At 32.8% G+C, this 15,075-nt stretch overlaps 1 protein-coding gene across 13 annotated transcripts in view; it reads right to left on the bottom strand.

Moving 5' to 3' along the window:
* R3HDM1 (R3H domain containing 1) overlaps positions 1-15,075 on the bottom strand; it is a 157,989-nt gene that overhangs the window by 98,279 nt on the left and 44,635 nt on the right. For 8 of the 13 annotated variants that reach the window (XM_077153646.1, XM_077153652.1, XM_077153649.1 and 5 more), the window contains 9 exons: positions 11,771-11,830; positions 11,547-11,687; positions 8,005-8,113; positions 7,821-7,916; positions 5,881-5,918; positions 5,745-5,795; positions 5,414-5,640; positions 3,028-3,282; positions 248-399 (listed from right to left, as the gene is read on the bottom strand). In XM_077153646.1, the coding sequence (XP_077009761.1) occupies positions 248-399; positions 3,028-3,282; positions 5,414-5,640; positions 5,745-5,795; positions 5,881-5,918; positions 7,821-7,916; positions 8,005-8,113; positions 11,547-11,687; positions 11,771-11,830 (1,129 nt within the window). Of the gene's footprint in view, positions 1-247; positions 400-3,027; positions 3,283-5,413; positions 5,641-5,744; positions 5,796-5,880; positions 5,919-7,820; positions 7,917-8,004; positions 8,114-9,786; positions 9,920-11,546; positions 11,688-11,770; positions 11,831-15,075 lie in introns of those variants that run through there. The other 5 variants (XM_077153653.1, XM_077153657.1, XM_077153659.1 and 2 more) reach the window with 4 other exon arrangements.

Raw genomic sequence — 15,075 nt, 5'->3', positions numbered from 1 at the left:
ACTCACCAGATAGGATCATGAGATTAAAAAATTCCCTTTTTTCCAATATATATTTAGAATTTATTAGCTGAAAAGCCTTTGAAAGCAATCTTTCTTTGTATGAGTAGTGACTGGAAAGTCACCAGTGGCAGAGTATTAAAGTTCTAAGAGATACTTACTTGGATTATCTTAATCTTAATAAGTGATATTAGTCCCAAATATGCAAAGGCAGATGAATTTAGCATTATGTAATTGTGGGTATGTGCACCTGTGAGAAAATGTGATTAGCTGCTTGTTGTTGAGGTGGTGGGGGTGGCAGAGGTGGCTGTGGAGGTCCAGGCACTTGGGTTCTAACTGATTGTTGAGTCATAGGAGGATTATACACAACTGGACTCCCATCAGGGTTTATGAAGGGCTGACCTGAAAAATTTAAAAAGGAGGAAAATATAATTTAGAGCGTGAAGATAAAATAGGTTCTACTAATAGTTTATAACACGTCTTCATCCACAATTCCTTATCTATAGTTCCAAAATCCCCAAGGTTCTGAATGAAAACTAAAAGATTTTTTTGCTTATGAAGCAAAACCTGAAATGAGGTTTTAATAGTCTTTATTTTTTCCACTTAGTATGGGGAACACTCAAATGTTTGCTACAATGTTTGACTGTGGGGGTGCTGCCCCAGATTCTAGAGAGGCTATTTTATAATATATAGTATTTGCCTAAAATTCTAAAATCTCTGAATTCTGAAACATATTTTGCCTATTATAATATTATGATCCTATAGGGCTGCAGCACATTTCAATTTAAAGAGAAAATACTTTACCTTGGGATGTGGAAAATTATTATTCTTTACTAGGTGGTAGGAAACAGCTAATTTATATACCACATTGCATTTATTTAAATAATAAAATTAAAACAGGATGAAAATTAAAATGACTGACAGCTTTGACCTTCAAATTGTGAACTTGATGGCAGGGTTCTGGCTTTACAACTTTAACTATGAGAATTTGTAAATAATTTATTTTTAATTTCAGCAAGCTCTGTTCATAGATAAAGAAAAAACTTCAGAGAACTTTAGGATTGAATCTAAGGATCTGTTCTTTGCTTACTCATTATTGGGGAAAAAAAACATGGTTATTTTAAGTAACTATATTTTCTTATTATAAAAAGTAACATTTTTATTGTACGAAAACAATGTACAACTGTGGATCAAAAAAGAAAATAAATTCCCCATAACCTTACAGTTAGCATTTTGGGTATCTTCTTCCAATGTTAATATTAACAGATTCATAGATTAGCACTTTTCCTTGCTATACTCTAGCTTATTAAAAAATAAAACAAAATAAAAGGACCACATGAAATAAATTGTAGGATAATAAATTGACTAGGATATCAATTTAGAATGGGAAGAATACAGAGGAACAAAGAGAAATTTGACTGAATAATGGTTTCTTAAATTGTTTTTCTTCCATGGTAAATCCTTTTCCATTTTTTTTTTGAGGAAACTTACGACATATGACAAAATAATATTTGAGAGAGAAGACCACACTATTCCAATGCAATCATGCAGGAAAAAAGCCTCTGAAGTAAAATTATTACCACTAGTTAGTTTTTGATAATTATATAAAGGCTACAGATAACGAAAAACCACGTACCCAGTCAAACAATAATCATACTCAATCATGTTTGATATTGTTGACTGATTAATTCTGAATTAAAAAAAGGCAGCGCACATTTAGGGAGAAGTAGTGTTAAGAGTAATTTAAGGGCTTTCTGAGAAAAGCTGTCAAATTAGGATGACCAATTTCTCTATCACTTTCACCCAACTGAATATTTCACGTTACCAACATATTAACTAATGTTTTTGAATGAAACAGTAGGAAAAATAATAGCAAAATATTAAATCATCTTATATTTTGCTGTTAGAAAAAAGGAATAGGAATATATAGACCTGCAGGGTAGGAAGTTAACTGTTATTAAGCAAAAACTGAATTAATTTCTGAAAAGTAAGTTATGCTAATTCATTTCTTATAACAGAAACAAGTATTTGAATATTTCTTCTTGTAAAAGAGACGCACATGAAACCTGAAGGTAGTACTATGGTTTTCACTACTAGAAACAAAAAGGAAATCCCAGGGATACTCAAAACTTTGATATTCCCAATCTGTATCTACCTTACCCAACCTCTGCCATTATGATGTGATTACACTAGCTAAGTAAGGTTATTAAAAGATCTTTGATTGTTTTTATCTTACCAAATGATTGGACTATATTATTTTGTATAGAGGCCAAGACTTAAAGTGATCTTTTAAAAAAATCATATTTTCTTTATAATGCCAATTCTCTATTTTGTCCATCAACACAGTGAAACGTATTATGATTGCAGTTGGTTTCCTTATTTGTAAAGTGGGGATTTCACCGACCTAACTGGATTGTTATAAAGATCATAAATAATGTACTTAAAGCACCTAACACAGTACATGGCACATAGCATATGCTCAGTAAATGTAAATTAGCTAATTGTAAAAAAAAAAGAATGTTTTCTTAATACTAATGCACAGTGACTACCCACTTTATTTTAGTAAAAATAAGATGTCCTTTAATTTTTCCTCAGGAGAAAACAATTACTGTGTTCAGAAGGCCAACTGGTAATAGTTTTTCCTATCTTCATTATAAAATGAATAAAAACTGCTTACTTTCTCCTTCTTTCTAAAATTTTCCCCAGTATAAAATTGTTGTACCAAATAAAGCTCTTTCAAAGATGGTTATCTCATTTATAGGAACGAGTTATACTTTAATCAGTTAGGCCATTATTTGGCCTAGAAGATGGCATACACACACAATGGGGAAAATACTTTCAGACGTAAATATGTCTTTTAACACTTTGTAACATATGTTTCCCCTAAAATTCTATGGAAAATGCTGATTATTCATGAAAAATAAAAAGCTAACAATACATATAAATACAATACATTTAATAGGTATCCTTCAATTTTCAGTTAAGTCCTGATTTCTGAATGGAAACAAACACCTTTTTCTGGATACCAACCTGTTTGTGGGTTGATCAGAATACTGCCAGGTGGTATGCCTGCCGCTTCCAAGGGAAGCAAAAAGAAGCTAGTGCTAGGAGATGCCACTTGCCCATTTAGGCCACCATCAAAGGAAAGAGAACTATGAGTGCTGACAGTTGGATAGACGACAGGTGTGCCATGAGAAGACTGGCTGAGAGCTGCACCTGGAAGAGGCTGCTGGATGTGAGAAAGAGAGCCCGTAGATGACCCTACACTACCAGAAGACTCAGAACCTAGGGGAGGAGTAATGAAAAATGGATTTTTTTTAAACCTCATATAAAAATTCAGGTTTTAAAAATATAACAATAAAATTCACATTGCATAACATGCAGTTACCACATAAAAGCATTAGCCATTTTTAAATTACTTTGCAATTTTGTTTCCCCTCCCAACCATGAACAAATATAATGCAGCAAACTGATCACATTAAGATGTCAGAGAAGTCATAGCCAAAGCATGCAACTAAGTAAGTTTATAATAGTATCAGCACAGACAGACACCAAAAAAGCACATTATCCACATTCCCAAAAGGACAAAGTTACATAAATTTTACCTTTTAGATTAACACCTAGGAATATACAGATTAAATTTTCCCCCAGGAAAAAGAATTAAGCATTTCCAAATGCCCAAAACCTCTTATATCAGAAACCCCTTATCTATAAGAACACAAAAAGATTAAGAGTAGTGTAGGAAATAACAGAAATGATAAATTCTCTATTAAGAGAAACAATTGACAAGTTTCACTGTAAAGTTTCATTTCTGCATCTTCTTATACTGTAAAGTCGACTTTAATTTTTTAATCATATTGGGGACAGATAACATGAAAAATATTCTATGTACTTACATTAGTGTCAGCTTAAAATTGCTTCTCACTGCACTTAAACTAACTTTTATTTAGTTTTTAACTGTTTTCATGTCTGCAATCTAGTTGATTTTTTATTACATGGAGACTGAAAATGCCATTGATTTTTAGCATAATGGCTAAAGGTGGACAATGAGACAATCAAAATGAGGAAAATACTTAGATGATTCATATGTTATTTAGCTTCTGAATAACAGAGATGACTCTGGAATGGAGAATTAATCTTTAATGATCGAAATAAACAAATGCAATAGATACACTATATAAATTGCCTTCCAAGGAATAACTTCTATTTTAAGTTGTGCCAAAATGATTATTGACAAGAATAATATCAATTTATCCATAGGGATTAAAAAAAGTCATTTTTTTCCTATTTAAAGGAAATATTTCTTTTCATCTCTAAAGATAATACAGATTATAAGTAGCAAATGTTCTTCAAGTGTTTAAATTCAGCAATATGCCTAATGATTTTTTATAATACATGAGTATTTTTTCTTGTTATGATACAGTGGCCATTTTTCAGATAAATGCATATTTTACACATGTGCAGATTTATTATATTCAGAAAATTTTACGTACCATTAACACTATCCTATCATACACACTACATTTTCAATATCTACATTATAAGTAAAAAAGGTGACAAGTGAATTCATATACCTTGACAATTTATAGCATTAAAAAATTACTGTCACCTTCAAATATACATCTTTAGCTTCAATTCTTATCTGGACAATTCATATGTCTAGGTTAATCCAAATAGGCTTAAGGAGAAAAAGCCATATCTGCTGACTTTTGTAGTTATTCTGGGATAAAAACTAAAGATCTGTGAGGAGCCTAAAAGAGACTTGTACTTCAGTGCTGAAGCCAGTCAGTGAAAGTAAAAAGAGAAAAAAATGTTATCAGTCAATATATTCTAAAAACAAAAACTCTAGGAGAATGAATATGTTAATGATATTTCCAGGCATTTACAATAATAATATTATTTTTCTTTGGTTTTTAAATTCCTCAGAAACTTCTCAGCAACTTTATTCATTTTTTTTTTCACTGGAAAATGAAGGACTTTATCATGAAGAATGCACTCAATAATCAATAGTACTAGCTGGAAAATGCAATTAATGTTAAATACTCCTAGGTTAGAAATCACGCCTTCCAAATACAACAAGCAATGAAGAATTTCCTATCATCTCTGGGCATTCAAATAAGAGATGACATTTCACTGAACCAACATGGTTACTATATTTATATCATATAAAATAAAAATTAAAAGTTTTATTGACATTTCTATTTTAATTGATATTCATAAATATGTTCAGTATAAAGAATGAATCTTAATGGTCAATGTACCTATTTCTTACCTCTTAAGTATTTTGGATCCTACACTGCTTTAGGAATTTTACATTTTAGGATAATTAGAAGCCATATGATAAACAAAGAGCTAAGACATGAACATTAGGAAAATAAAGTTTTCTGATTGCACAATTCTAGGGAGAAATTTATACCTGTTTTTGAAAGTCTGCCTATGCTTTTGTTGCTTCCAGAACTATCACCTCTTGTTAGGACTGAAATTCCACTGAAGCTGCTGGCTTTGGTCACAGCAGGCTTTAAGTTTCGGAGAGAGCTATCTGAATCTGTGCTGCTCCAGGGTCGTGGTTCCGAGTACTTCAGCTCATTCTCAGTGCTGCTTTGATGGCTATTTGTTGATCTCCCTGAAGCATCTTTATTAACTCTGTAATTTAGAAATAAAACTTTGAAAAGCTAATAGGGGAAAAAAAGAAAGAAGAAAAAAATGCTTCAATTTTCCAATACTATATTGAAAACATGTTTCAATACCTAAATATTTGGCGTCTTTGCTGGGTACCATTACCATCCTCGTCTTGGATTCTGTTGGAATTTTAACAAGACATTTTTATTTCTATTAACATCAATCAGACAGTTACCCAAACAAATGTCAACAAATTTCCCTCACCTTTTGTCAATAATATAATTCTCTTGGGAACACAGGGACTAGAAAGAAAGAACAGATATAAAAAATTGAGCTTTTAAGAATTACATAATGTAATCTGTGAACCAATGATGATAACAAAAATCAGTAGAGATGTATATTTTTCTAAAAAGTACACACCCCTCCAAAAAATTCAAAATGGTGATAAGGGTACACAAATAAAAGATGAGAGAATTTATTTCTGGCTTGGAGATACTATGTTTACTTTTAGCAGATACATGTCTTGAACCCATTCGTTCTGTGGTCTAAATTAATATGGAATTCAAGTATTCTTTTCTAAATTCCACAGAGATGTGATTGACCTAATTGTGGGTATTAATTAGAGGGAAATGTGACCCCACCTATTCCAGGTGGGCCCTGATTAGTTTACTGGAATCCTTTAAAAGAAGAAATATTTTGGAGAGAGCCCCTTTTTTAGAGCCACAAGAACCGAAAGAACCACGAGAGCCCACGTAGGCAGAGACCTTTGGAAAACGTCTGCAGGGGAATGTCAAGAAACAAGAAGCTAGCAGACATTACTATGTTCGCCATGTGCATTTCTGGTTGAGAGAGAAAACATGAACGTTATCAGCCCTTTCCTGAGTGAAGATAACCTCATGTTGGTACCTTAATTTGGACATTTTTATAGACTTGCTTTAATTAGGACATTTTCATGGCTTGGAACTGTAAACAACAACTTACTAAATTCCCTTTTTTAAAAAGCAATTCCGTTTCTGGTATATCGCATTCTGGCAGCTTGCAAACTAGAGCTTCAGGTTATAATTCAGCTACTCTGAATTACTTCATTCACATGTATCAAGTTTTTCTTTACTGCTAACTCTCTGCAAATACTCTTTTTTTACTTAGAACTCAACTCGGTGGTGCTTCTCTGCTGTGTACCATAGTTTGTAACATTTCTCTGCTGAATTCCCTCTTATCCCACCATGTCTCTATCTGTATATGAATTGTCATCACCTGGCCATTTATCAAAGGCAGAGGCCTCATCTATCCTGTAAACTACAGAGAAAAATAGGTCTAGTTTAGCCACTGAGTTAGTAAACCTGGGGTGAAATCCCAACTCTGCTATTTTTTCAGGTGTGTAACCCTGGCCTAGTTAGCCTCTTGAAGACCCAGTTTCCTTATATTTTAAACAGACATAATGGCACTATCTACCACATAGGGTTGTTCTGAAGGGACAGATTATAGTAACCGCCCACAGACATATTCTTCAGTGCCTAGCACAGCACCTACTATACACAGGTACTCAATTAGATTTGTTGAAGGAATGTCATAAATCCTTAACTGATGATCTACTTGTGGCAGTGTTAATATACATTAAATACATTCATATATCCTCAAATAGTACCTAGTATTGCAAAGAGGAGGTGCTTGACAGATATTGGTAAAACCAAACTGATTCTCTTTTGGCATATATGTATAAAAAATGAGACATTTAAAAGACTTCTTATACAATTACTTATAAAAGAGAAAATTAATATTAGTCAAAAAAAATCAATGAGCTTTATGTTAAAAAAACAAGTTATTTTTCAAGAAAAGTCCACTAATAAGTAGGGTTGAGAGTACATGATTTTGTAGGCAGTGATCAATGTCCTAAAAGTCTCAAGTCTGTCAGAAGTCTGGAAAGAAAAAAGAAATCACACAATCTATTTACTTTGTCCAATGTTTTTTTCAATAATCCCTGTCACCTATCTTCTTGCAAGTTTTGAAAATTTTTACGTAACAGTTGCAAGTCATATTTTTTAAAATATTAAATTAACATGAATAAGACAGAGTCAAAATTTCTAAAAGTTGACTCTATATGTAAGAAACATGGTTAAAAATAAGTGTGACGATTGATTAAACGGAGAGTGAGACCCTATAATGCAATTAGCATAATTCTAATATGAAGTCAATTTAGCACATACATCTTGGGAAAATATTCTATCTCTAGCTCTCTGGTACTCTTCTTCTCTTTCTTCTATAGATTTGCTTCTTCTGTCATCTTTCAACCGTATTCTCATCTAAAGATAAGAGAAAAATTAATCATAGAAAAATGAGCTACTGATACTGTCCTGCATCTGTAAAAATGTTCTAATAATTCTAAGTTACCTGGTTATCATCTTTGTCAAAGCTAGAGTTATCTCTCTTGAGAATGTATCGTTTCTGAAAGTCTTCACCTTTATCGTCCTTAATATGTTCATTAAATTTCTGATCAGGTCTAAAAAATAAAACCAAAGGAACAAAAAAGATAAAGAATATTTATAGTAAAAGTAAACATAACAGTTAAATTTTATGAGAGCAGAAGTTACCATGTATTAGTGGTATTAATAGATACTTATGTTATCTCATCTATTCTTCACAACAATCTTATGGGAAAATATAATTATCCCATGCTACGGTTAAAAGGCAGAAAATAATACAGTGTAGATTCTAGAGCTAGAGTGCTTGGGTTAAAAAATCCAGCTTTGAGCTGTGCTTTGAGCCTTGTACAAGTTACTCAACCTCTCCATTCCCCAGTTTCCTCATTTATAAAATCGGAATAATAATGTATGTACTTCAGAGGGTTGTTCTGAAGATGAAATGAATCAATACACATATATCACTTAGAAAAGTAAACATTCAGTAGAAGCTATTGAGAGAACTGAGATTCAAATGGTTTAAGTAACTGTGCAAGGTCACAGGGGCAAGTACATGACTGAGCCATGGCTGGAGCCCAACTCTGTTAAACTCAAAGCCAATTTATTTTCTTTCGATTTCCAACTCAAGTCTAGAAAAAATTCTGAGACAAAGCGTTATCTTATATGCCACATTCCTGGTTTGGTGTTATAAAGCTAAAAGTAATATTTTATGGTTCAATTAACTAAAAACTTAGAGACCACTTCAAAATGCATCCAAGTTACAAGAATTCTTAATTATAGGAGGGCGTAGTATTGTTTTATATTAACTGAAACAGGTAAGAAAAGAGAAGTTCTTTGTCAGAAATTAAAGTTTTGATCTAAAGTAATGATTATAAAATCTTAAAATTGTAACAAAATACATTATAGTGACTGGTTTACAAGACTTCAGTGCTTGGCAAATCAAAATTATATAAAATTTCACCTCCCAAAATATATTCTCAACTTTAACATATTAATTCATTCAACCCTCCTGAAACTTACTTAATATTATCCTATTATAAAACTGGAATTACTCTTCTGAAATATATGACATATAAAAATAAATTAAGAGGTTATAAAGAAAATCTAATGGAACTCTGCGTGTTTTTTCACATAGTTCAAATATGTTATATAATCACATATGTGAATATCATAAATACATTTTTAAGCCAAATAAACCTGCATAATGATATTTTCATCATCTAATATCCAACTAACACTTCTGAATACTTGTTTTAATCTAGTAAATATTTTAAAAGGTACTGAATCTGCCTCCTGTCAAATTATGCAAATTGAAATTGAAAAAGGAGAATTATCTAAGTTAAAGAAACGTTTATTTTAAAACAGACTTAACTGAAACAGAGAACAGATCTCCTTATAAAGCTGAATTCAGAATTAAAGCAGGAGAAGAAAGAGTAAAAACAGCTTTGTGACCACTGATTAGAAAGAGACTGCTTTCTTCAGGGGTCTGAAAGATCGTCTAATTAGTTGTGACAATGGCAATATGCTATTATTTTTGGTCACTCGACTGCCCAATTTACTCATAGCAACTATTTTTGGTAGCTGTTCTGTCACACTTTTTCATTCAAAAGGAATGTGTCCTTGGTGTGAGAGATATTATTCCAAAGTGAACCATAAGTTTTAACCAAGAGCCTAGCAACTTTTCTAAGAGCAGCTGGATTTCCACACCAAATAGCATCGGCAGGCATTTCAGCTAACCTTAAGACTGTCTTACCTCTTTCTTTTACAGATGCCTGAATTTACTGCCCTGCAATCGCCAACTTCCCGCTCCATTGAGACACCCCAGTGGACACCGGGTTGTTGACATCCGCAACACCACTGGTTCAAGGCTGGAGCGGGTAATCTGCCTATGAGGAAAAGGTAAGTTTGTTTTTATTCAATGTGGAGCAATCTCTAAGGTTTTCTGATTTGCAACTTTCTTTATATCCCAGAAGATAAAATAGGAGAATACAGTGTAACTTCAATGATCTGAAATGTCAGTTACAATTATATTATTGACCACTACTTCTTTAAGCACATCACAAATATCTCTAAATTAGGCTAACCTCTTGATTACCTTGATAAAGAGAACCCTAGACACCTCTGACTTCATTCACAGCATTCAAATAACTGAGGTTACACTGTATTGAAAACCTTAGAGAGTCACTAGTCAAAATGTTAGTTGAAATGCCTGCTAATGTATACATACTTGGGTATCCAGCAGCTCTAAGTAATGTTGAAAGGTACTGGTTAAATAGAGTTCTATTTCCTTTTACTTCAGCTCATATCTTATTGGTTACTTTCCTACTTTAGGCATGATATCACTAATTTGGGAAAAAGTCACAGTCCTAATTGAAAAGGGTATTTTAAAAAGACTAAACTAAGGGATAGGAAGATGAAAATTAAATCAGGTTCACATCTTTAGGCAACAATACTTAAAGGAATAAGGAGTCCCGCTCAAAGATAACTATCTTTATTAGTTCAATTTTAGTTGCAGAAATGATCATTTAACATACTAGGTTCCACTAATATACCTATTTACCTATCTGAACTGGAAAAAAACCAAGTTAGATCCAGCAAGTACTATGGCACTGTAACAGAAGGGACAGAGATGAATTTAATATAACCATGCAAACTGACTGCCTCATAGACCAGACCCTGAGAAATGTCTTGCTACAGGAAAAGTAGAAAAACAATGAATTGAAAAGCATATTTATGAAGTTTATTTCTGTTCACTACTATAGTCTCATTACTGCCATTTACGAGACTGATATAGAAAATTCTTTGGATAGACAGATCACCTATTATAAATTTTAGCTGACCTCAACTAGTTGCTCTACAATTAACCTTGCAAATTACACAGAAGTGGTGGCTGCTTATGTGTCACAACTTTAGGGGCGTTTGGATTGGACCTTTGCTCCCAAATATCAGCACTGATTATTAAACCAAAAATCTTCCTGCTTCCCCTTTAAAAAATTCCTCAGTAAATTATACATAGTGGAGGAGGGGGACACAACACTAAATAATATTCAATTGGCCAATAGTCTCAAATTATTGAGATTTGTGAGAGGGAAGGTGCAGAAACAGAGGAGGAAAGGGTGGTAGGCTGAAAAGGATTAATTAAATATGGAAGGGCAGAAGACAAATTCTGCTTGTTTTCACAGATTTCCTTGAGGCTGGCCATAGCTATATAAATTACGTTAATTAATTAAAAATCCATGAGAGAATGGTAATCAAACATCACAATATCATGCCCTCTTTTAAACTTATTTTGCAACCATGTGCCACAGCGCTCATTCAATCTGCCTTATTTGAGTCCAGGCTGGTGACTTTTGAGTAAAAGCTAAGTGCATTTTTTGGTCCTATCACATAAGGTCATCATGAAGCTTAATTAGGCTGCTAAACATGTGGAGAACCACAGAAGAAAGATGCTGTAGAAAGATAAAGTATTATTATACAGATATATAACATACATCTACATCTCTTGACACTTACATTCTTGTATTGCTAGTTTTGTTTACTATGACAGACTTCCCACTTTGATCAACATTGTGGTCTAATCCAAAGTAAGCGGCTACTCTGTGTAATAGCATCCTATGGTAAGATGTCATTGGGGGGAATTTTTTACGTGGAGACCTAGAGGTACAAGAAAAATCAATTTAGTAAGTCAAGGAAAACTGTGATGACAACTTCTTTTCTTGCTAAATGTCAGGACTTACTCATTATTACCAATGAAATCTAAAATTTCTTGTTCCAATTTCAGCAGCATCATTCTGTCCCTGAAACAAAATATTAACATTCTTATATATAAAACTTAACACTGCAACAAAAACAAATGAAACAAAATACTTAACACTGAAGTAATCACATCAGTAGTTTATGAAATTAGACAGCTAAAATTTTCCTAAAAATTGTACAATGAGGACTTCTGCAAGATTGATGCTATAATATCTACATGCTTTATGAAAAAGTAATGTTTTAGAAGAAATGAAAGATAACTTTAAAGTTTTACAATTTACTAAGGAAATTTCTAAACATAAACAAATGTAGAGAGGATAACATTATGAACTTTGATGTACCCAGTACCCAACTTCAACAACCATCAACATGTGGCTAATCTTAAAACAAACGCATATTGATCTATTACAATAGAGTAACACTACATTGGAGGCTGCTATGTAAATATATGAATAAGAACATATTAGTCTTTATTTCCTCATTCAATAAAGCTGAGAGGTAGCATGAACATGACTTTGTTATACTGAACTCCATAGAAATAGTACTCTAAAGGACATGCAATGCTAGTAACAACAGGAATATTCCCATGGGAATCTACTGTTAGTATGTAGATGACATGGTTAGTATGTAGACTATGGAAGAGAAACATGCACTACATTACTAACTTCTGAATCAGGAGGAGAGTACTTTTCAATTTATTCTGTAAGTGGTTATTTTTTTCTTTATAAGACTTTGGAGACTTTTTCATACATATATAAATGAACCAAAGACCCTAACATATAAAATAAATAAATATGCTAGGAAGTACCTACAAGTCCTCCTTTAGATCACTAGGGTCCTATTTAGTACAGTTAGGTTGGAACAAATTAATGGTATCACTACCCAAAGGACCTCCTTGCTCACATACCAAGAACACATCCAAGAGAATTTTCCTGGGCTAAATGGAAATTTCATGTGCATATGAAAAAAATCTTGCAGAACCTCAAAGCTAGGTTTAGAGACCATTTGGTTCAGTCCCTCAAATTTTATAGATCAAGAAAACTAGTCAAGAGGTTAATGTTTCTTTCCAAAATACTCTATGGTAGATTATTCTCAAATTCTATTAATGGTACTTCCTGCTTAGATTGCCTGAAAGTGTATCAGGCCTGAGTTTGATCCATCCTCTAAATTACAAAGGAATCTTCATAAGACTAGTAAAATCTTTCCTCCCTTTATTCATTAAACAGTTGTTTTACATTCTTATATTAGTTGAAAAATCAAGGGAAAAATATGGCTACCTGGAGATTTCAAACCTAAAGCTGAAAAGTGGATGACAATTTAACACAGATTCTAAAACATTCATTTTTGCTCCCAAGCCTGGTTCGCCTTTATTATTCCCTATCACATCAAGTAGTTCACCTATCATCCTAGAAACATGAGAATTTTAGGGCAGTTATTATCCTTTAACCCTCCAATCTAGTTAATTATTATTGAAAATATTTGTTATTTTCTGTCTCTTCTATTTTCATTGCCAAAGTAGATCAAAGCAATCAAAACCTTTGGCTTGACTACTATAATAGTAGTATATTATCTCCCTGTATCTTCCCTTGTTCCTTCCTAATCTACTCTATCTCGAGTATCATGATATTTTTATAAAAATTTTTTTTTGTGAAATATATAAAAAAGCAATAATTTTCAAAGTACATCTTAACAAGTAGTTATAGAACAAATTTCAAAGTATGGCGTGATTACAGATCTACAATTTCAGGTATTTTCTTCTAGCTACTTTAAGAGACTGGAGACTAAAAAGAAATATTAATATAAAGATTGAGTAGTTATACTCATTCGTTAAATCCTATCTTTTCTGTTACAATTCCTCCTTCTCTTCTGATCCTTCTCCCATTCTTTAGGGATATTTGGGCAATGACCATTCTAACTTCTTTTGTTGAAAAGGAGTGCTGACATTATGTGGTCAGGGTGTGAAGGTGGTTGATGCTCTTGGAGAGATAGGTAACTCTGGGTTTCAGGGCTTATGTGGCCTAGGAATCACCTGGAGGTTCTTGGCTTCAGAAAAATAAATTTAGTGAGTAAAACTTTTCATACAATCTCAGATAGAGCCCTGGGTATTCTTTAGGGTTTGCAGGAATACTGTTGGTTGGGGCTTGGCATACCATGGCAATTAGGAATATCTATCTGAAGCTTATATAAGAGTAACCTCCAGAATAGCCTCTTGACTCTAGATAATGATTTTTTTAACAACAGGTATGTGACTATAAGGCAGGCATGATCTGGCCCTCATCTCAACTCTTCAGCCTCAACTTCTGCCTGTTACAAAACTCTTGTCATTCTGGCTTGTCACTGTAACTGCCAAGATTCTTCTTTTGTATTAGATTTCTTGAACATGAGGTTACCTTTGCCTAGAATGCCCTCTTACAAGAAACCCATTTCTCCGGTATTTTTGTTTTGTAGCATTTATCACAATTATAATTATATAGTTATTTGGACAATTTGCATATAGAGGGGAATCAACAAATAGATTTTGTATGAATAAATTAATCAAATTATTTCACCCAGTTTTTTTTAAACTTTATTTTTATTGTGAAAAATAACATATATACAAAAAAGCAAAAATTTCCAAGAATATTTTAACAAGTAGTTATACAACAGATTAGTTTGGTATAGGTTACAGTTCCACAATTTTTCATTTTTTCTTCTAGCTGCTCCAGACACTGGAGACCAAATGAAATATCAATATATTGATTCAGTAGTCATATTCATAATTAAATCCTATCTTCTCTATTACAGTTTTCCTTCTCTTTTACTTTCTTATAAAAAATAAAACCTATACAAAAAAAGCAATAAATTTCAAAGCATCTTGTAACAATTAGCTATAGAACAGATTTCAGAGTTTGGTATGGGTTACAACTCCACAATTTTAGGTTTTTATTTCTAGCTCCTCGAAGGTACTGGACACTAAAAGAAATATCAATATACTGATCCAGCACTCATACTCATTTGTTAAACCCTATCTTCTCTGAATAACTGCACCATCATCTTTGATCTTTCTCTTACTCTTTAGGGGTATTTGGGCTGTGGCCTTTCTAACTTTTTCATGTTGGAAGGGGCTGTCAGTAATATGGGCTAGGGGGACAGAACTAGTTGATGCTCTGGAAAGGCTAGCCCCTCTGTATTTTAGGATTTATTTGTTCCGAGGACCCACCCAGAAGGTTTTTTTAATATTCATTTTTCCCCTTAAATTTTTTCGGAAAGATGGAGAATTTTTTACTTTAAAAGGTTTCCACCAAAA

Source organism: Tamandua tetradactyla, chromosome 3 (genome assembly GCF_023851605.1).
Source record: "Tamandua tetradactyla isolate mTamTet1 chromosome 3, mTamTet1.pri, whole genome shotgun sequence".
Lineage (NCBI taxonomy): Eukaryota > Metazoa > Chordata > Mammalia > Pilosa > Myrmecophagidae > Tamandua > Tamandua tetradactyla.
Note: the sequence above shows the minus strand (reverse complement) of the source record. Positions and strands in the feature narration are given on the sequence as shown.